This window comes from Ambystoma mexicanum, chromosome 4p (genome assembly GCF_040938575.1).
Source record: "Ambystoma mexicanum isolate Mex_15411 chromosome 4p, UKY_AmexF1_1, whole genome shotgun sequence".
In the NCBI taxonomy this organism is placed as follows: Eukaryota; Metazoa; Chordata; class Amphibia; order Caudata; family Ambystomatidae; genus Ambystoma; species Ambystoma mexicanum.
In genome coordinates, this window is record NC_090927.1 from 1176734887 (window position 1) to 1176758545 (window position 23659).

Consider the following 23659-nt stretch of genomic DNA (forward strand, 5'->3'; position numbering starts at 1 on the left):
ATGCATTCTTCACTTGGGGGATCTGGTCTTCTCCATGCATCATTCGCAGTCCGTCAGATGCAACGATCTCCAGTAGGGAAGCCTGGGGGTTTTCGGCCGGCTGCTCTCGTGTTGCTCTTCTCCGGTAGGTGTGCCTTTGTCCCAGACGTTCTGCTCTTTCTCACGTGCCGCCTTGCTCAGAGTAGGTCTTTAGGGTTGCCTTTTATGCGTGTGAGGAGAGCCAATTGGTATTGGGTGTATGCACTTAGGGTACAGTGTCTGACCTTTCCTGACCAGATTAAAAGGGACATGTCCAGTACGATGTGAGTTAGTCTGTTTACTCTCAGTCACCCTCGTCCTCGGCCCAGTGTTTGTGTAAAATGTGGAGGGGGAGGGGGGCTGAGGAGTTTGGGGCTTTGGAAAATCCCAAAAAAATAGGATGAGGTACATGAACAAAAAATAAATAGGTGGGGGGGGGAATATCGCGTCTCACCATCAGCTATCGCACCCCAGTCCCTGAAGAATCCTCACCCAGGTAGACTCACGTACAGGTTCACCCCCAGGGTCTGGATCGAAAGGCGATGGCCGTGCCCTGGCCACGAGAGCGGGAGAGATCCCCGGGACTAGCGGTTGAGATACCATCTGGTTTCTCACACTTTGTAATTCATGATTCTTGCCATCAGCGGTCTAGGCTGGGCTGCTGGGGTATGTTCCTGGTCAGGGATCTGTGTGCACGCTCCACTGTGAAATCCTGTGTAAGAGTGCTCGGGCCCACTTTCTGCAATAATAGGTTCTCTACATATGATGTACAATCGCTCCCCTCCACGCCCTCAGGTAAGGCAAGGATCTTAATGTTATTTCTTCTGGCCCCGTCTTCAGCATCTTCTGCACAGCATTCTAGAATGTTCACCTTGTCCGTGAGCTCCATTACTCCTGACTGCATGCTTGTGATATTAATTTTGTTCTCTTGCACTTGGTATCTTCCCCATGTCCAATCTATATGCAAGCGAGCGCCAGTGCCGACTAAACAGGCCAACGTCCACAATGACCGAATCAATTTTGCGTTCCAGGGACGTCTATAGGGTGGCGATAGCAGAGAGGATCGGATTCTACCCTTGTTCGCTCTCAGGTGGTTGGAGCGTCCCCATCACTGGATCCTTAACAGGGAGGGAATTATTAGCTCCATCCTTCCTTGTATAGTCCTCCACGACTGTCTGTTTAGCCTTGCACCTTACACGTTTGTCTGGCATGTGTATGACAAGTTGAGGGGCACTTAAGTGGGTCTTATGTTCTTATGAACACTGCCATGCTGGAGCATGCGGGGGCCAGCCCGAGGTCACCACAGACACACAGATCAAATACGTGCTCTCTGATGTAGAGCTTGATCACCTCTAGATATTAAAATGGTAAGGCTGCAGCACCATGCCTGTTATCAGGGAACCTCATGCAGTGTACAATATGGTGTGTGACATGCGTGGCAGAATGCACTCTTGATATTGAGCTCTGTATGTCCACCTGCTCCTCTGGGCCCATCAGGCGTCTGCCACGCACGCTGCGTCCTCAGTGCCGAGCACAGCTCTCCCCACACCACCTCTCAGCCGGGCAACGGTGTGCTCCGCTCTGCCTCCCGCTGCAACAGGGCTGCTCCGCAGGGTAACCGGTGAGCGTACACTTACCAATGTGATCATCCACCCGAAGGGCGCCGCTCAGAACTTCGATCAGCGCATCATGGAGCAGCAGGTGCATTCTTAATTTCTGTGCTTGTCCCGTCCGATCGTCCGCATGCAGCAACAGGTAAGATTCTCGGAGTGCTGCCACGCCCCCACATGCAGCGATCGTTCCGACCTCGGTATCTGGTTTCAAAATCTGAATAAATCCAGTTTAGCGCATATCATTTAAAGTATCTTGTGGAAGCTCGTGGAGGCTGCGACTTCACTGCATGGCTGCTGGCCACACGCCCCACCCCCCCCAACCCACCCCCATGACCAGTTCACAAAGAGATCTGGTTCTGGCAAATGTAATCCTTACATTACTGGTTTACAAGCCAGCCAGTACTATGACAATATATGGAAACAACTGCATCCCACTTATTCACTTAAAAAATGTCTGGCACCCAGTAGTAGGCAGTTTCCCACTAGAAGGGGAGCAAGAAAGCCATCAACCAATGGAGCCTATACAGTGCCTTGGGGAACTCGAACTCTGAATATCAAAGGTCTCTCAGGAATGCACACTGGCATTTACGTCTGATAAGGCCCCATAAGGACATTTAAAGGGAGGTGGAGGGAGAACTGGTAAACACGTCAGGGGAAAAAATATAATACTCAGAGCTTTGGGCCGGAGTGCTAGGATAGAATTTCCAGTCGTAGATAATCAATTTTACTTTGATAATTAACAGAATTTGTTACGCGACTATTCATATTTAGCCTAATGTTATCAGGATTTAGGCATACCATCATTGGAGACTTCTTTTCCAACTAAATTTATGGAATTGTCTTTCAAGACCTGCTATAGTGTAAAGATCTTCTCTGAAAAGAGTCTCGAGACACTTCACTGTTCAAACGAACAAACACATTTCTAAGCACAAGAAATCCAGGTTTCAGTTGAAATTTTTTTTATATTAAATAAAAAACACTGGATATTCAGACATATTTTAAAGTTATATAAATGATTCTTACTGACCAGAGTTTTTCCACAAATAAAGTTGATGTTACTTTGTATCTTATGCTGATTATCTTCTGGACAAGTCTGGAGTGTGTTGAATATAAGAAGTGATTCAGTATTAGTTTTCAAAGCTGCATCTCCTGCAGAGAAAGAATAAATAAGTGATTAACAAGCGACCTGGTGTTTATATGAAATAAGAAGGGGCAATGCCGCCACTAACAGGCCCCAAATAATTGCATTCATAAAAAAAGATGTTCTCTGCTAGTTATTTATTATTACTCTCCATTCATTTGGCAAAATGTCTTCTATCAGAGGCTTTACCAGCAGGAACAAATGAGGGCCAACAGAAACAGGTACTTCTGCACAGCATCAACATGCAGTATGTGTGCAATAAAACAAAATCGATTCCTTGCCATTACTTGTAAAGTTTTGTAGAAACAGTATAGACTGAAAAAATGCCAGTAGTGCCACTGTAAGAAAACACAAATGTTTGTGTCCAAATACTGCCATAATTTTCTCCTGTACAGACAGACCTGAAATTGTTTTGCCCCAAATAATATGAGCATTTGCCCAAGTAAGGAAACACCTGTGACAGCTTTGCTACTAAATGCCAGCATTTGCACCGGTAAGGACTTTCCTGTGATGGCTTTGCCGCAACATTCCAGCAACCCCCCCCAAACCCTCACCCCCATTTACAATATGCAAGATCTTTCACGAAGTATATATATATAGTACAAAGACAAGGGTAGTGTTTTTACTAGTCTAGGCTTAATATAAAGTGAAAATGCTATCTTGCACACAAACAGTTATTTACTGGGGATATTGGCTTTGTTTGAGAACTTTGCCAAATTACACAAATTCAGAGGTGGGTCATCTCAAAATGGGCTGTAACGGGTTCAGGATCTACTGCAGGGAATGAAAATGTGATACCAAACCGGCTTGAAGTGTTTGCTTGGGAAAATACGTTTGGTAACATGCATCTTCGCTTATGAAAGTGAACAAATATGCTGAATTTGTGTTCATTCATAGACTTTGTGCCAGTAGGTGAGGCCCTCTGGTAGATTTCTTCTTCTTCTTATTATTTATTGTGTTACATAATACAACTATTTTTAACACAGAATAAAAATGATTAATATTCACAAACATTTCAATACATTATCATTTACATCAGAGTTAAAAAATGTGAGTCTAAATCAGTTCAGATTGCATATATACAGTACACTCGTTGCTCTACTAAAAATGTACATCAATTATCCTTAAAAACTCAAAGATATATAGTCAAGGTCAACTCATTACAATATAAAATTCGCTTCCATAAATCATCTTGTGATGTAAACATTTACTGATAAAATTTGGGACCTCGCATTTTCCAATTTTGGGCACTCTATACACAAATGCTTCAATGTTTCAAACTGCATATTGCAATAGCAACACAGTCTTTGGTCCTGTGCAATCTTCAGTCGCCGCCCCAATATTTCATTTGTTAGTACTAGGTTCAAACAGAACCTTAGAATTTGGGACCTATAGACTTTTGACTGGTGTTTCTCAAGTAAGGGGCCGGGGCGTTAAAGCTTTTACAAATCCACATAAAATGGTCACCGAACACTTATGGTCCACCAAAGTTTCTCTCATCTTGACCCAAACACTTAGGCACCATTTTAACTTCGCCACTTTCAGTGTAAGACTCAATTTTTCCAATGTTATGTCTGCATCCTGTAATATATTTTCACACAGAACAATATCGTCTGCGTACAATAAATACTGGATGACAACTGTTCCCAGTCTTGGGGGGGAATGTGTTCTCGAGTTTCCCAAATGGCCTCCCAACCCCAAAAGATAAAAACAAAAAAGAAAAGGAGCGAATACACACCCTTACGTAGACCTCTATTCGTGTATATCCAGGGTGTGCAACCTCCAAAAGGCATCCTGCCTCACCCTAATCCTAGTATCTGTATGTAGGGCCTCAAGGATCCCCACCAAAGCCGGGAGACGCCTGTAGTTTTTTTCCACAAGAGGGACCGGTTTACAAGGTCGAATGCCTTACCAATGTCCAAAAAAGCTAGAAATACAGGCCTCACTTGAATTTTGGCTTGATGTGCAAATAAGTCAAGGACCAAACAATGTGCGACAGTCCCTGCCGAAATCCTGACTGAAAAACATCCAGCACATCTGATTGAGCTGCCCACTTTTGTAATGCTTTCAAAATCATTTTAGCAAAAATGTTGTTCGAAGCATCCAAAAGAGAGATTGGCCTGTAATATAAGGGAGATGACCTATCCCCACCTTTGAAGATCAAAACAAAAGTAGCTGCAGACCAGGTACTGGTAAATACTATTTAATAAGTCTGATAGTACTCTGGACCAGACCAGCAAATCATCTTTATAAGTCAAGTTTGACGAGCCATCTGGCCCCTGTGAATTAGACTCCTTACTTCTTTTTATCAAGGAACACACATCATCCAAATCCCATGTGAAAACCCCCTTCCAGTCAACCTGGGACCAAATGACTGGCCTGACCAACCCTTCGACCCTATACAAATCCGAAAAAAAGCTTCCGAAAAAAGCTTTACCCATCACCAACTGCCTGCGCCTACAAAAAAAACCTGTCTACCAGGAGATTTTATTAATTCCCAGAATCTTTCCGATCTATTTCCTGCCATCCAGGCCAGCATTTGTTCGGAGTCTTTAATATACAGCATAAATTTCCTTCCCTTGGCCCTGTTTTTATACATTTGTCTTAGTCTTTTGACCTCTACCTTATGTCCCGGGCTCAGAGATTTCTTGAGGCACCTAACCTCGCGATGCAGTTGCTTTTTGTGTGCCTGGATCTCAGGATCAAAAGGTGTGAGGCCCACCTTTCATTTTGTTAGATGTCTACCTGAAGTTAACCTGCCCAGGACCTCCTGAACTGTTCCCGAAACCCCCTCTGCAGAGCATAAAAATACCATCTTTTTCTAGAGGCAGAATCTCTCCTTAGCTAGTCTTGGAACCCATTTTACCTCTGACTGCCCTGAATTAATTGATACTACCAAAGGCGTGGTTTCAGGCCTCTTTTTCTAAACCACTTATCCTGTAAGTAAGCAAAGAATGATCACTCCAAGTCAGAGGTGTATCATGTCATGGTATATTTCTTCTGAAATTGCTCAAATAAATAGTTAAAAAATATAATTGAAAACTATTAGAGAATTTTTTGAATTATCCACACAATAAACAGCTAGAATTTGGGACTAGCTTGGATTGGACGTAAACTACTATCGCTTGTCGCACAGTGAAACAAAAGCAGTGTTTATTTAGCTGTGGCAGAAAGAAGGAACTAGAGTGGAGAAAATCTCACTCAGATCATGAGCAGATTAAGACGGAGCCATAAGCCAGCACCGCTAGAATGTGGCTACAACCTCCTCGCTGTTGACAAGGGAATTGCATCTAGTGCTAAATGTATGTAAGGAAGGCCCAAGCACTGTCGATGCAACTGCTACAGTAATTCCTGTTAGGGGACTGCATAATACTCAGGAAAAGAGGTCATGATGAGCAAACATGTGTCCGTCTGACACAAATAAGGAAAAATTATGACACATTCAATACCCTTAATCACTGTATTCACTCTTGCACCAAAACGGGCACATTCTTTAGTTGCTGAATGGTCACAGCAAAATGGAGGATAGTGGACACTGTAAATGAGTAGCCTGGGTTGAAAGTGATTCATGACTGGCCAGGTTGAAAAGGAAGAGGAACGACCAGCAAGAGGAGGCGAGAGAAGCCATAAAAGGGCAAAAGGAGGAAGTCAAATATTGTTTATTGTTGCTTATGCAAATACAGAAGGAACACTGTTCTAGAAAAGGGCAGGAGTAATGCCAGAAAGGACGAGTGGGGAAATAAATGCACTGTACAAATGGGGGAAACTCGAGTACTTGTAGCTTGGATGCAAATTAATCAGATCTTTCTGAACACGTTTATTTTGTTTTTATTATGCAATCTGATCTTAAGAGTTCTAGCATTTGGTGGAAAATGTTAATTCACGTTGATCGTTATATCACACATTTTGAATGTGTCGTCATAAGAACAAGACCATATCTTAACCCAGTTCACCCCCGCCCCCAACCGTTTCGTGCCTCGCCCACCGCTCCCCCACACATCCAAACTATATAGTAGGGAGTCAATAATGAGAAACACAAAATTACCAGTGAGGATTTAGTGAAAGTGACCTGTGTCAAATGGAAACCACTCTGGACTCGAATACAATTTACATTTTCAAATCCCTTTTGCATTTATCTCCCTGAGCAAAACGAAGGTATATCAGCACTCACATAAGCAGCTCACTATGTCAGTCCAGGAAAACTGGACACCCCTTGAGTGGAAGGAGATGTAGGATAATTGGTTGGCCGAGGACCAATTGCCTCATTTAAAGTGTTAAGAATACATGCTCATTAGTTATTACGTAGCTATTGGCCCAGCTAGAGTGCAGCCATTTTAAGATGACTAGAATCCCCATTTTGTGTTCTCTCTGTTCTCTTTAACGTTGCCTCTTTGCTTCATGTAAAACTGCTTTGCTGTAGATATTATTTCGCTTCAATGGTCCAAGGCTACGAAAACATGTTGAAACATTACACTGGAGAGCCAGACAGAAATGCCCGATTCCCTCCCTCATATATCCCTGAAGACAGGGAGCAAGGCATTTAATCAGTAAATTTGTGCCAGCGAATCTCTTGAAAGAATAGCAATGTACGAAACTAGCATTTGAAGAGTTGAATTATGTTCTTCTTTACGGCCCCCCCCCCTTTCTGAGCCCAGTGAGGCCCAGAGAGCTGGCTGACCTCCAGAGCGAGAATCGAAACTTAGAGATTGGGAGGCCTGGTATGCGCCAGTCTCCTACGCACAGCTTGCCTATGAGAAACAAACGCTGTGTTCTCGCAAATAAAGAATGATGTCTGTAAAACTGGAGATTGCAACCTGTTACTAAATAAGGTGATCTAAGGTGCCATATTTGTCTCACTGCACAATCATCGCCTCTAATTCAAAGGGAAATGAATTGGGGTGGTATCAAATGTGTCATACTGTGTCATTGCTGATTGTAAGGTGCTCCTTTTGTATATATGTAACTGATGTACGTCGTTTGCTTGCTTGCGTCCCCTGAAGTCTGTTTAGACACACGTTGCGGGGCGTGAGACCACTTGGCCAACTGGGACTATTTTGTATTGCAATAAACCCTAGATTTTGGGAAAGGAACCTCATGTTTGGCGTATCTATTCGTGTGTGGTGACTTTGCCTTGTTTCCACATTCGAGGGTCCCTCAGGGGCCCCTTCAACTAGATAAACGTCTCCAGCCTTTAAGAGGGAGAACATTTGACACAAACATGATTGGCTCGATCTCCAAGTTAGCTACCATCAGCATCAGTTCCGTGCCTCAACCATCTTGAAAAAAGTAGATAAAAAGACCCTTAACACAAGACTTGTTTTCTCAGGAACACCATCACTTAAAATGGCTGCATCAAACACCAAAAAACAAACATGACAATAAAATACTAGCTGATTGCACAAATACTGTAGGATTTAGATGGAATCTCAAATAAATACATTGTATGCAAAGAATTAGCCAGCCATATCTAACCGCACAACAATCTGGAAAATACCCCATTTGCCAAAATGAGTCCACTTCCCTACCAGCTAAATAACACTACACATTACCTTGAAAAACTGGGGGGCGGGCTGGTGGAATGCGGAAGAGTTCCATTGACACCCAAGAGGCTGTTTGTCAAAATACTCAACCTAGCTCTTGAGGCATTGCTATCCTCCAGACATTGTTTTGTTAGTCTTGGAGTAGCCCACACGCCGCATTTATAGCGCCATTTTTTTTTTATTATAGGCAACGGTATTGGTCACCAGCTGGTCTTTGATCCCAACATACACACATTTTCCTCCATGTCCAAGCTAAATAAGGCAGACTGAAGACTCAACAAGTACATCACAGCTGTAACGTTATTCTGCAAGATCAGTATACAGGTAGGGTTCAATTGTACCCCAGGAGAAGCAGCAGTCACCAAGAAAATTGGCTCTCTTTTTCAGTCTCCAACAGAACCTCAAAACTCTTGCGCCACCTGTACACCAAACGTCGCAAGAGTTCCAATGAAGCCAACAGAAGATACAGCAACAAACTATGTACCTAAAATACATAACATCGGCCTAACACATCTACCCCCCCCCCTCTCCCCAGATGTGATCTGGGATTTTCCAGCAATGTTCCCCCTTTGTTTCAAGTTTTTCATCATCATCACAGCTTTATGACACCAGAATATGCACCCTCTTCCACATATCAGAGTCTTTTGACATACACCAAGTCCCCCACCAGGACGTCTTCCTCCTGGTAACAGCTCAGATTGTGTTCTACCCGCCCTGTCCTCACCACTAAACCTTCCTATTAGTTTGAGCGTGATAAAAGGAAGGCTGCAGGTGTATTCGGCACTTGCATTTGGCCAGATAGCATAATTGAGGCGAGTAAGGACCAATTGCCATGGCTGTTCATGATTCAAGCAGATTGGCTTGGCACAGTCAGGCTCTTAGCCTGCACACAGGTCATCCGCATTGCACTGCGTTTCAATTTGGTCACAAGCATGAAAACAGCATCTTCAATCTTCCTTCATTCTTCCTTCATTCTTTTAGTTGAGAAGCAAGTGATTCGAATTAATTTGTTGAATAGTAAGCAGTTTGACATAGATGTGCATGGTGGCTGGACCTAGACAGAGGTGTGCAGGTCCTGTTTTGAAAACAGCATTGACAAATAGGCAGAGCAGGAGTCCCTGATGTAGTTGATTCAGAGAAGCGCATGTGCCGCTTCCTCATCAACACGTGTTCAGGTTTCTTTACTCTGGTGAGGGCTCAGAAAATATATATACCAAGTCAAAAGCAGAAAAACTTAGTGGATAACATGGTACAGAAGTCAGGCTTCACTCTTAGGAGAAGGGCTGGTACGGAAGTACAATTATCCTAGACACATACAATAAAATACACCACACCAAATATACTGTAAAAATATATATACATATTTAGTATTATATCAGGATTAAAAACATGCAAATAAGTACTTAAGAAGATAAACCACAATTTAGTAACATACAAACTAACAGCAAAGGGATGAGCCACTGGTTTCAATTCACTCCAGGGTACACAATACAGGAGGCTGACCATTTAGGCCCACCCTAGTCGTGCACAAGCCGGAAAGAAAGAGGTTAAACCATTTGCAATCAATTAAAAATGTGTATTCGGTTTGCAACCTTCAAGTACAAAGACAAAAAAAAAAAAAAAAAAATGTATTACATTACAATACCAAAAAATAAAAACATTAAAAACCCATCACAAATAAGAATAAAGAGCTTTGCATCGTTATATAGTCACTAAAACATTTATTTAAAAAAATGTAATAGAATACAAAAACGTTGGCAAGGAGAGCTTGGCTTGCAGCCTCGCATAACAGTCAATATTTGGCTTCAACACACAGTTGGTTTCAAGAAGGCAGGTTAGTACCAAGGAGCAAGTGGTCAATCAATGTTTATTGGTAGTAAAAAAGATGGTTTTGCCCACATATTCTGTGTATACTGCCTTCATGGATCTCTCCTCTGCCTTTCAACATGGTCAACTGGTCGAAGCTGCTAGCTACAGTTAGTCCCATATAGATTATAGATCAGAAAACATGCAATAGATGCATTGAAAAATATAATTATGTATACAGTTTACCATAGCGGCGTATTGCATGTACAAGAATTCAAATTTAAAAGTACCACCAAGAAAAAACACAAACTAGATATGACAGTACATACAATAGTGTATTATAAAACTTGCAGTCTCAAGAAAGATCCTACCCACTCGTAAAGCTAGTGACAAGTAACAATCCCACTATTAACACCAATGCATACATCATAGTACGAAAAGGGAGGATGGTAAGGGATTCCTAGGCCCAGCAGTAGTATAATTATGTGATGAATGTATGTATGCCATCACTTCTCCCCGAAGAGGGGCGTGGAGGGCAGGGGGGGTGGAAGAGCCTCTTCCCATGAGCTCAGGCCGCTACCCGATAATCCCCCTGGAGTGGTACTCCGAGGGAAAGGGGAGACTATCCAGAAAGAACACAGTATTCTCCACTTCAATCCCCCTCACCGACCCCACCTTTGCTTGTAACCCCCATGTACATTTGTCATGTAGCCAAAACCATAAATACTGGTACGAGGAAAAGGCTAGACTACCCAACGGAGGACTATAGGACAGGTACTGAGATGAGGAGGCAATGCAGAAGCATGAGGAGCACTTCTGGAACCACTAATGAACATTCTAGTGGCTCCCGAATAACTATTGGTAAAGTCACATTCAAAATAGAAGAAGGAAAACGAGAACGAAGTTCAGCCCTCCTTAGAGGGCCTCATCAAGCAGGGAAGCAGAGCCACACGAGAAGGGGCTCTAGATCGGTACGCCTACCAGAGACAGCTCAGCCCTCCCTGGAGGAGCCGTGAGCAAGTTTGCGGTGCAGCAGAGAGAAGCAATGCGGAGTGGAATGCAAGGCGAGAAGGTGAAGAGTCTCCAGAGAGTCAAAAGTGGAAAGACCCTTCTCCCTACTGGAAAGCAGCTGATTTACCTGACTGAGGAAGAGGGACTGCACAGTCACCGTTGGTAGAGCAGTCCAGAGGCAATCCGCAGCTGCAGAATTGCTGCAGCTGGAACAAAGTCAGCAGAAGGCATGCACAACCACAGGCGAGTGCCAGGACCGACAGCGCCCACAACAAGGTAGGGGACAACATGGGCCAGCCGATGGGGACAGAAGAGAGGCTAATGGGCCAGATAAGAAGGGCCAAGATTCCCTGGGAAGAAGGGCTGAGAAAATAGCCTCGGATAAAGGCTGTTAATGTAATATGTAAAGCAGTGCTGGTCTGGGTCTCGCACCCGCAAGAAGGAAAGTTCATCAGTCATCTTCATAGTCTCAGTAGCTGGCAGGTTAGTGCAACAGGTCTGCCACTCTACCAGCAGAGGATCCTACGGGTCTATGACCCACAAGACTACAAGCCAAGTCTATATTGGAGAAAAGTTTACATATCATAGAAAGAGGCACGGGCAAGGGAGTCATTCGCCCTGGTATTGTGAACTGCAAAGAAAGCCTGAGAAAAGGCTGCGGGAAGGGAGTAATTCCCCTGGCATTGTGCAAACACAGAGAAAGAGACCTATAGAAGGGAGGAATTCTCCATGGAACCCCATGGTGAAGAAATGACTATGGGCAATAAGGAATGTTGATGTTTGAACTGAAACTACCTTTTAAATTTGAACCGAGAACTCTACTGCTTTTTAGCATTTCAACGTGGAACTTTGTTTTGTGCCTTGGAAAAGGATTTGGGAAGGGAGTCATTCCCTCAGGTAAAGATCCCACCTAACAGTTGGAACTGTGATCTGCTGTCCAGAAGAAGGGAGCCATTCATCTGGACCAAGAAGACCCACTACCTCTTTAGTTTTGTTACAAGTGTAAGGAACATAAGTCGTTTTTTTGACACAGGACAGTGGACTCTTGATTTGCATGGATGCCCGGACCAAATCCTTAGTATTTTAGCTGAGGTAGGGGAAACCCCTATTAGGCAAGAGAGAGGTAGGTTTTCCCTTTATTTCTGGATTAATGGACGTTTATGCCAACAACCATGCCACCTGTATGTCAATCTCCTCCTTCTGCACCCTTACATTACACAATCCAAGGCCCTGAGACACACCAGACTTTCTAGGAATTACTAAAAATGCAACAGTAGTATAAATTGCACTTGTAACCCACACCTTGGAGTATTAGAAATGATCGTAAAAATGGAATCACAAGAAAGTAATAAAATAAGGCTCAACAATACAATACTGCATGGTTTGAAATTAAGGGTCAATGAGCACAAGCTAAAACCAGCACCTGGCTGTTAGGAATCAACCAATAGGCAGGAGCTACCGCTGGGGGACCAGGCGAATATATGCAGCGCTTCGCAAATAAGTTCCACAAGAGATGCAAACCAACTTTTTGCTCATTATGTATGATCTGTTAAGTTTAAATGCGTCAAACATGTGTCCTAACGTGTCTTTATTAATATTCTCAAAAACTCAAAGATGATGGCACATATGCATGTTGCTATGGTACCAGTTGGTCTGGGGTGCCAAAAGTAGCTCCTGGTTTCAAGCCAACCAGGATCTCCTGGAGTAAATAGCTCAGAGCACCCAGCCATTTCAAACCCTATACTGGGTCTTGCGCGTAACCTGTTCTGTTATGTCTAGGCGTCGTGGATGTTCTCTTTGGCATCGCTGGTGCAGTGTGATGGGGGTGCATTTGCGCCCTCTCAAGATGGCCTCCGCTATGCAGCTCAGCGGTGCAGTTCTCGCAGAGGATTTGACTGGTGTGGCTCCTCCCCTTCACCCGGATCCTGTACTTCGAACGCTGTGTCCAGAGCAACAGTGTGTTGCTACTGTCATAGCAGTCACGCTTTGTGAGTCTCGCACTAATTTAGGATTACTAACCTTAGGATCTGTTTCGAGATTCTTACTGTCTTCATAACTTCATTCTACTTTCGCTTACTTCCTCATAGAGACTTCTACCTTCCCGATTCCGAACCGCTCCTCTTCGGTTTCCGGAATCATCCTTGGAACACCCCAGAGGCAGTAATCTTTCATATAACATAGGTACCTCGAGTCAGGCTCGTACTCTCACTAGGCTTTGCCAGCCTCCCGATAATACCATTCTTTTCCCTTCAGATTGTGAGGGTGGATTCATTTATTCGAACTACACTACCCATCATAACTTACGGTATACCATCGACACCTGCCTCTGCTTGCTCCAACACAGTTTTGAAGCTTTCAGCCTCCGGTAGGAATAGATTCTGCTATTACTCTTCTAATAATTTCTCCTCTGATTTCTTCTCCTTTAATCAATTGCTTTGATTTAAAACCTTCAAGGTCCGCATTCGTTTCTGAAGCCCTTCACTCCACCCCCCCTTTCATCAGTGCCGTTCTCAGACGGTATTCTACTAAAAGGGTAAACCCTCATTATTCATTCATACATCGGAAAGGGAGACCTTGGAATCTGTAGTTGCTACTGACCTCTCATTATAGCACAGACCCGCTGGAAACCACGATCGGGAAAGCCACAGCTGTCTACAATTCCTGACGTCATCACCCAGCGCTCACTAGCTTCAAAGGGTTTTCTTCCCCACAAGGGTTTCCCAGGCGATTTCACTTTGTGCCTGATCTTTCAGGCACTGAGAGAGACGCCAGGTGAATTTCTCATTTCTTCAAGCAGTTTCTGAAGATCAGGTTGGTGAATACTAGTTACTTGACCGTTTACTGTAGTTTTATACATTTAGACTGTACCATCATAACATGTTCACCCCAAATACATGTTGAATGAAAAGGTTACAGTGAAACACAAACCTAATGTATCAGACAGAGTGAAATGAAGCAATTGTATACATAGAAATGTACAGTAAATAACTGGAGCACTTTGAAATTACAAGAATTCCAGGAACCCAAGTTGTACAGTCACAAATGGTGCCTTAGAGGTGAGGAAAGCAAAGCCACTTTTGAGGAGTCTTATAAAAGCTTCTCCCATAGAATATCCAAATCCTTAACTCTCAGTAATGTTCTTTCGGATGGATGTTACTCCAAAGGATTACAAATCACCCTCCCATCCTACCCCACTTGATGGATAGCTAGTACACCTTTCAGTTCTGCGGATCCTCAGCCAAATAGTAAGATTTAACAACACTGCCTGGTGCTCACTCAGTCTAGTCCAAGTGATGGCAACCAGGAAAATTACCTTAAAGGTGCGCAAACAAAGAACAAGAATGCAGGGGCTCAAACGGAGTGCCCTGAAGAAACATTACAATACATTCAAATCCCATGCAGGAACAAATTGGCATGGGGAAAACTGTTGCCCAATCCCCCCCCCCCAAAAATGGCTTAATATAGGGGATTGTGTAGAAAGAGCCCTGCTCCGTGGTCCTTTATTGAGAGTGTAAACCTGCAGAAAAATCCGGCCCAAGAAAAGCAGAAAAATCCAGAACCAAGAATGTGGCACAAGTAAAAGTATCCAGATCTGTTGCCTATTTACACCACCTCCAGGCATTAAATGGACTTGATGGCAGGCCTCTGATAGGAGGGCTGCCAGTCCATCACCCAATAAATCCCACTCTGTACATCTCCCTGCCATCATTGACCAGGGCCTCAAAGCTCGCCCTCATCTCACCTGCAGACAGGTGCTAAGTGGGGTATGAGACTACAGTGCAGACCAGAGGACAAACGAGAATTTAGCCAGGACAGAGGTGGCATTTATGGCCCATAGGTGCCAAATTGCCAGTCAAAAAAATCTTCCTTCCCCAAGCATCCAGCCCGTTACTCCCTCTGTCATGTGGCAAGGAGAGGTGGGGGGTTCGGGGGGGTGGCAGCCTGAACCCCAGAATCTCAGTAGAGGCGTAGGAGGAGAGAAGACACTGGTCCAAGGGGGCCGGGCCTATGCTTTGACAGATCCCGGTCTATTGTGGGGACCGAAGCAAGTTTAGTGCACAACTAAAACACTGGGGCCTCCTCCACTGCTGGATTGAATGACAGGATATTTGATTTTTGTGGACCTTTGTGAAGAAAGACAGTTAATTCAAATTTGACTTTAGGCCTGGAGGGTGCCTATAATCCTAAGGTCTCCACCACCTTTGCCATCAGACATTGGGAAGAAGCCATACTCTTTTCCTGAGTAGGTGCATGTAACATGCCCAGCTCCAGGAAAGTGTTCAGCCCAGTTGCCTCCTGCAAATCAGGGGCAAGTTCTATCAAAGCACTATCCTCTGGGAAATCTAGACTCCGTAGGGCATACGAGTTCAAGCCAAAAAGTATGAGATTACTCCCCCCACCCCTCATCAAATAGGTCATCTATCCTCTACATTAATGCTCACCTAGGAAGCGGAACAACTCACGAGGAGCCTCAGCATGGTTGAAACTGTAGGAGATGGAGCAGGCGCCAGAGGAAAGACGTCAGCAGACGAAATGGTGAGGCATAGCGATAGGTCTTCAACATAAGAGCTGCAACCAAGCCGGAAAGTGTATGGTAATGATCCTTACGCGGGCATCTGCCAGCTCATCTGAGCGCAGTGGACTCTGATGGTGCCAAGGCCGAAGCAGTCAGCGCCAGGGCCATGGCAAAGATGTCAACATCTTGATCTGAAAGGTGTCGCCATTTCTCCGGTGTGGACGATTGGGTTGGGAAAGGTACCTATGGTGCCTTTCCTTCAGAGGAGTCCCTAAAACATGGACTTCACTTCTTGGACAACAAAGAAAATTGATGTCTGGAGGAAACACTAAGGGAACAGGACCTCTTGCACCATTTCTTCTTATACTTGCGGGTCAGGGAAGGTTCTTCTGTATGAAAATCTGCACTGATCAACCTTTTAACAGGTCAGTCGGATGTCTTTCTCTTTGTGGAAAAAGTTAAGCGCTTTGTAGCACACTCCTGAAATGCCTTAAGGAGCATGACTGACAACCCCAAGCCTTCCCCCGGACAAATTCTGTGGTGGTCAGAAAGTGGCATCTGGTGTCTGCAGTCGACCCAAGGTTTACACCCTGATGCATTTGCAGGAATCGGTATAACATGTAAACGGCAAAAACGAATGAAGCAGTGTTCCTGAAGCGAGCAGAGTGCATGCAAAAAAGGAAAAAAGGTTGAGGGGTGTAGCGAGAAAGAGAGGGAAAGAGAAAGAGCGAGAGAGAAAGAGAGAGAAAGAGCAAGAGAGCGAGAGAGAAAGAGCGAGAGAGAAAGAGCGAGAGAGAAAGAGCGAGAGAGAAAGAGCGAGAGAGAGAAAGAGCGAGAGAGAGAAAGAGCGAGAGAGAGAAAGAGCGAGAGAGAGAAAGAGCGAGAGAGAGAGAAAGAGCGAGAGAGAGAAAGAGCGAGAGAAGGAGAGAGAAAGAGCGAGAGAAGGAGAGAGAAAGAGACTCAGTAGATTATTAAGGCCATCTGTGACAACATGGACTCCCACAGATACTACATCGACGCATGTGCCGACCTAAGCTAGCTGTGACGAATTCAGGGAATTCATCCCTTCTCCCCAAAGGGGGCCACTCCCTTTTGGATTAGGGAAGGGGCCTGCAATGCTGAACACCCCCTAGGAGACAGGGCAAGCCGGATCTCATTGGGGTGACCCACCATTAGGTGACAAGGAAACCAGGAAGTATAGATTTCACTACACCTCACTTGAAAGCAGAGTCCCAAATGTTTGTTAGATACATGGGATTGAACAGTATAAGTAGGCCCTTTCAAAGTGAATGGCTTGGTTTCTGACCCCACTCTGTTATGCCTGAAACACAGAGCCAGTGGCGTCTCCTCTCCCATTCCAGGGAGGAATGTAAGAGCCGAGGTCAAAGCAGGAAAGGGGAGAGCTAGCCTAAGGGAGCAAAGCGGAAGCCTGCGCTGGGGCGCAGAGGATAGGTCTGATCCTGGAGGCAGGGCCACACACAGGATGTGGTAGGTTGAGGAAAGCCGGAGCCTGCAGAACGCTGCCAAGCTCAGGAAAGTACAGAGACAGAGAAGCTCCAGGCCTCTGAGCAAGCGCTAGACCAAGCCACCAGAGACGTGGTATACCAGTGTTCAGCAGCTGCAAGGCCAAAGTAATTTCAGTCGCAGACAGGATTAACTGAAGCTGAAGACCAGAGCACAAAGAAGTCTCCTCCCCTGACTAGCACTACCACTAGTACGCAGCTGACCGAGATGAGCGAGAGGAAGGCTTTGAGGCAGCAATAAGCTCTACGAGGGAGTGAGAGCAAAGTGAAAGTCAGATGGCTTAAGAAACAGATTTGCCCATGCTCGGCTGAGACAGTAAATCCCGCACAAGGCAGTGAGAGCAATACAAAAGCCAGGCGGTCCAAGAGGCTGGATAGCCCATGCAGGGGTAGAAAGCAGATACCCCAGTGAGGGGGGGGGGGGGGAGGGGAACAGCGTTAAGCTGAGACTGGCTGAAGAGCCAGAAGATCAACGCCGGGTTAAAAGCTAGAATAACCCAGAAGACAAATATCCTGGAGGAGTGAACAAGAAACAGTCAAAACCAAAGTCCAAATCATGTTGTACTAAACAACTAGCCAGTTTACAGGACCTGCTACTCTAATTGAGTAAAACTTTCAATTGACAATGACATTTGTGTGGTGGTCTAGAGTCCCGATTTCTATAAAGAGAGAAACGATAAAAAGACCAGTTGAGGCCTGAAAGAGAACCAAGATTGTGTTCAGGAACCAACTACCACAAGCCAAGAAAAAAAGGGGTGGGAGTAATATTTTCCTAAACTAAGTTTGTTTTCTTTGTTATTAGTGGTAGGGCCAGACACTAGGGTAAAATAGGTTTGAACTGAGTTCATGCAAGACATCCCAACGAGCATCAGTTTATTATTTTTTGAAGCTTCGGGAAAACTAACATAGTTGAAGGAATGGTTGAGGAAATCTTTCCTTTCATTTAATAAAAACTGTAAAGTTGAACAGTGTCTTCACGTCTGTCTACTGACTTGCCACACAGTCCATCCATCACAATTCTTGCATGGCCAGCCAATCAGGGTGGCTAGAAAACGGCCAAAAACACAGGCACTCCAGCAAAGGATGTACATTGGGAAGTGTGATGAATCCGATGGTGGCATCACTCGTTTCACAATAGCGACCTCTCCCCATGTGTAGGTGATGGCAGCAGCTACCTGATCTTGACCCTGAAGGCAGCTAGCTATATGAGGGAGGATCACATGGGGAGTGGGGGGACTTCGGGGGAGTGGCAGGATATCAGACAAGATGGGGTATCCCCTTTTCCGATTGAGGATACCCCCTCCATTCCAATGCCTTAATGGCATATTGGCAAACCTCCCTTTACCCCCATAGGAAGGTTACGGAAACCCCTTTCCGATACTCTGTATACAAGTCATCTAAACCTAGCTCGCCTTTCAAGTCTACTAAGAACACTTAACCAGACTTTTCAAACAAATCAAGAACCGACTTCCCTTAAACAAAAAAATACTGAAAGAAAGAAGATGAGCCGAATAATGAAGATCAATGGAGGCCAAGAGCACAAGCTGTGCTCTAGTTGCAAGAACAGGACTGATGGCGGGAGATTAAACCAGCTGACTAGGAGACGCTGGCTGGAGAACTCCAGCCCTCTTGGTGTTGACTGAAGGACTGTGGAGCTGATGCGAGATCTGTGGAGCCAACCGGCTAACCGAAGAGGCTGAGGAGAGCTGACTGCAGAGGATGGCACGCTGCATGGAGGTCAGAAGCAGAAGAAAGGCTTCTGAGCATTCGCAGATTCCCAAAAGGCAGCTTCCACACCACCAAAGCACAGAGAGATGGCGACAGGCACAGAAGCAGCGAGAGAGCGCGAGATAGCGAGAGCAAACCGCTGAAGAGCCGCCAAAGGATTGCCATGGGAGAACCGAAACACCACGAGAACCAGTGAGTCCACTCAAGGGAAGCAATAATTCGGGGCGCAGTGGCAACCCTGGCGAAAGCAAACAGTGAATGAAGTATACGAGTAAGAACGAGCAAGTGAATATTTCTTAAAGAGACGGAACTGAATAAATAAATAGAAGAGACTATTAAATTTATAAGTATATGCAGTACAACTATAGGAAAAGCCCTGGCAGGGTAGTATACCATGCAGACTCAAAACAGAACGCAGTAAATATAAGACTATCAAGTTTGTAAACGTGTGCTGGGCACACATAAGAAAGCCCTCGCAGGAGGGTATAACAGGCAGATGCAAACTGCAAGTGTGTTCATATAAGAAAGCCCTGGCAAGAAAGCGTACCAGGGAAGGTCAAGTTGTACAGTGTGAAAAATACATCACCTAAGGAAGTCCCGATTAGGATACATCAACACTAGCAAAAGGCTGTGATGAAACAGAAAAGAGGAGAGAACGCCTGGCAGGAGAGTACACCAGGTATCCTACCAAGACACAGACTAACAGGTTGTTTTATATACCAGTTTTGATGTTGATCAAGAGTAACTTAAGGAACAGATATTCTTGAAGGTATAAACCAGAGTGAAGAGAAAACCAGGGGAAGGGAACCACCCTCTGAACAGGGAACTCTATCCTCCTGGAACTTTTGTGTTGGAGTTACAGATTTCCTTTTTGAACATGTGTACACTACTTCCAGCCAAATAAATATGTCTTTTTCACCCTCAAGTTGATTTTTAAAAAGAGCCAGAATAGTCCTTTGGTCACAGGACTTTTTACTTTGGACATCTTGACATTGGACAGACCCTTCGTTTTATTTTAGGTCAGGAAACCTCTCTAAGAGTAGGGACAGAGAATCATTTCCCAACCCCTTTTCATTTTAATAAAAGTATTTAGTATTTGGCCAAAACCATGCATCCCGTGTCCACGACTCATTCCCAGCTCCTCACATTAGTCTGTGGGGCCTTAAAACGTTTGTAGTGGTCAAAACCTAAACAAAGGGTGACAGGATGAGCTCAGAATGAGCGTATATCTGGAAAATTACTATTTCAGGCCTTACGCATGGCACACTCACATTAAAGGCAGGCCACAAAACAAAACAGCCAGGGGCATGACTTCAAATAATACCTCAATACCCAGATGGACACCATGTAATATCATTAAGCTAAGAACACAGTAAACATTGGCTACAAACCATTGCGTAGGGAAAACTACCACAAGCCTCCAACACATCATGGGAAAAAAATGGGGTGCTTGAATTGTATATTTGCCCTACTAGCCATACGAACCATCAAGGCAGGACATATTGAAAAGGGGTTACAGTGGCAAATAGACTGCAGTAGAAGTCCCTCTGACCACAAAAACAAACCTGAAAAACCTTAAATGCTAGCAATGGTTTTAAAAGGGGACCCACAAAGTTAGGCAAAATAATGCAAACACTGGAACTCTGCCCTAACAATTAAGTTTACATCTATTTTTTTGTTTGTTCACAGCGCTAGGTGATCCGCTGAATGCCCCAAGCAAAGCGCTTTCCTCTTTAACAGTTCATGTTGCATGCATGAAAAAGTTTGTCAAGTGGATGTATGAGAAGAACAGACACTTCACAGTTTTAAATTTTAGTAGAGCACCTTTAAAATAAAACTCTTAGAATATCCATAACTGATCCAAGGAATGTTGCCATTTATTATGCCATATACACATAGGTCTTCCCCACACACAACCACAACTACTTGAAGCGTTCTTAAAGAGCCACTGAGTGTGTCATACTCACCTACAGACTGGAATGTGTTCTTGCCCATATCATGGGCACAGATTGCACTGGATGCTATTGTTCCACAATCCACAGGCGCTACATTATCACAAAGATTTATTTTATAATGCATGCGATTCTCTTGGTCAATAGCATCCCACGTGTATCTAAATGAAAAAGAAAGCACAACATTAAAAATAGTCTAACCATCAAGTTAATCCGTCAGAATTGCCACAAAAACAGCAATAGTATATTCTAGAGCATCATTTCATCAGAATTTGCCATGTAAACCAACAATTAAAAATGTTCTTTTAGGTTCAGCACATCAGGATCAAGACATGTAATCATTGATATATTTCGAACAAGGCTCCAAATTTAGTAACATTAAAAATCACCCTATTTATCACCTAATCCTCCAGCAGCTGGTTCACATGACCAGCAATCACTTTCAAAGAGATATGGCAAGTACATGTTCAGTGCATAAATAAGGATATTGGGATACTGGAGGAGACAAAAATCACGACTGCTACAGGTGACGCAGTTAGATTAATCTCATGGGTAGGAAATGTGATGCACTCAGATGGAGTTTGAGGGGGCATGGGGTGGTAGGAGGTGAGGAGAAATTGAATGGGTTTCCAGGACTTTCACAATCTGTACTTTTGAGGGGGCATGGGGTGGTAGGAGGTGAGGAGCAATTGAATGGGTTTCCAGGACTTTCACAATCTGTACTAATAAGTCCAGAGTTTGGAAGGTGTATGCAGAGGAGTGAGTTTAACACAACCAGACCTCTACAGCACCACAGTCCACACATACTTCACAACAACAAAACAAACCGCACAATCTCGCACAAACAGAACATGGTGGGCAACTTCCAAAAAAAAAAAAAAAAATAAGAAAATCACATTTATTCTCAGTGAACAGTGTTTCCGAACTGAAGCTGCCAACAGCCCATCACAGATCTCTTGCGCTTTTCCCGCTCAACCCTACTAACCATCTACCCTCCCTCCCTGCATTACAGATCCACTTGTCCTGGAGACCACAGAAGTGACATTGGTGCGCGGTATAAAAACCTTTAACATTATTGCCATGTGATCATTGTGAATTTTCTTCATGGCCAATGTCCATTCATGGTCATGCATTTCTGCATGCAATTACAATAGTATATATTCAGGTATTAAGATGGCCACAAGTCAGAAGCTGAAGAACAGGCTGATTAGAGGTTGTTCATTTGAGATTTAGTGCAGGATTTGAAATTGCCAGGAGCTGGGAGCCATTTAGCTCCTGCCTGTAGCCTAAAAGGGCCTAGTTAAATGACACCCCCAGCTACCAGGCGCTACCTTTGACCCCAGGGAAACTGGTGCTATACAAACATACCTCTGACTTCAACCCTGCGGGTTTGGGTACAAAGGAGCCTTAGAACACATATAGATGACATTTAAAGCAGAAAAGGCTATACATGATGGACAACTGGCTTTAGTGTGGAAGTTAGATTTGTGACTCACTAAGTACTATCTCCTGGTTTCCATGGGTAGTTCCTGCTTACTGGATGATGACAGATGCCAAGGATGCGCTTTCAGGTATCGCTCATCAAATCCTTATTGCACTCCCTGTAGTGCAACAGGTCTTGTACTAAATAAGGGAGTTTCTTGTAGTAAATGTATATTATATGGTGTAGGGATATGCACGATAACAAGTCACTGCATCCTGTTGGTTTAATCCACAAGGCATTGCAGGCTTTGGATTGGTTTAGATTTGCTTGCTAGGTTAGTATGCAAGATGTTGGAGCACCTAGATTAAGGAGCCTGCCCCACTCCCTTCATTTCCAAATGCAAACATTTAAACTACCCCCCTAACCACCGCTGCCAGCCCAGTAACTCATTAACCAGCATAGGACCTCCGAGGCATTTTCTCTTGGAGGACCACTCACTCATGCCCCCATACCGCTCACCTTTTTTTCATTGGCTGGGGAACTTGTGGAATTGATCCGTAGGGATCCTATTCTCTCTGGCTTCGTTTGACACACAGGAAGAGGGCAAGGTGTCCCTTGTATGTAGACAATCATTTGATGTATCTTGGTAAACCCAAATTGGGTTCCCAAGGGCGATTGACATACATTTGCAAATTGCAGTGGCCTGTGCATCAACTGGGGAAAGCACATAAGTCCTAAAGAGAGATGCCCATCAGATTCAGGACTGATGCTTGGTAAAAATGAACATGCATCTTTTAAGAACTTGGGACTTCTGCCATTTAAGACACAAGAAGGCTTTTTGAGGTTGAACTTGGAATCCTTGTAAGGTGGTTTCCAGAGAGATGATAAATGCCAATCTCGGTTATCACTGGCTTTGGTGAGCAGAGTAATGTTAATCAAGAACGCAGATTCCTAGATTCCTGTATGTCCACTCACTTTTGGTTTGCAAGAATTGAGTTAATAAATTAGAGTGAGTTAGGGGTGGGGTTGGGGGTGGGAAATCAGGAAATGCCTATGGAGACGGCCATTCCCAGTGTAGTGTGGCGGGTCAGAAGAAAGACACAGCCTCTGCCTTTCCAGCTTACTGAGGATTTGTATTAACTGAAAGGAATAGGGGGCGTGGCTAACTAGCCATGGAGTAGGAAGTGCTCCGTGCTGGGCTCCTGATGATCCGACGACATCTCGCTAAATTACGCTTTTTCAACTGGCATGTGTGCCTTGAAATCACAGGATTGAGCATCGGAATACCTATGCTACAGGAATCTGAAAGGGAGAGTGAGCTGGGCCTGCAGATCGCAGAGAAAAAAGATTTCTTGGCTACAGTCGTGAAGATACTTTGTCGCCAAGAT

General features: G+C 44.4%; 1 protein-coding gene across 1 annotated transcript in view; it reads right to left on the minus strand.

Moving 5' to 3' along the window:
* Positions 1 to 23659, minus strand: part of IGF2R (insulin like growth factor 2 receptor) — a 2762372-nt gene that overhangs the window by 2671139 nt on the left and 67574 nt on the right. The window contains 2 exon segments of the mRNA XM_069606818.1: positions 2659 to 2780; positions 20864 to 21009. Coding sequence (XP_069462919.1) covers positions 2659 to 2780; positions 20864 to 21009 — 268 coding nt within the window.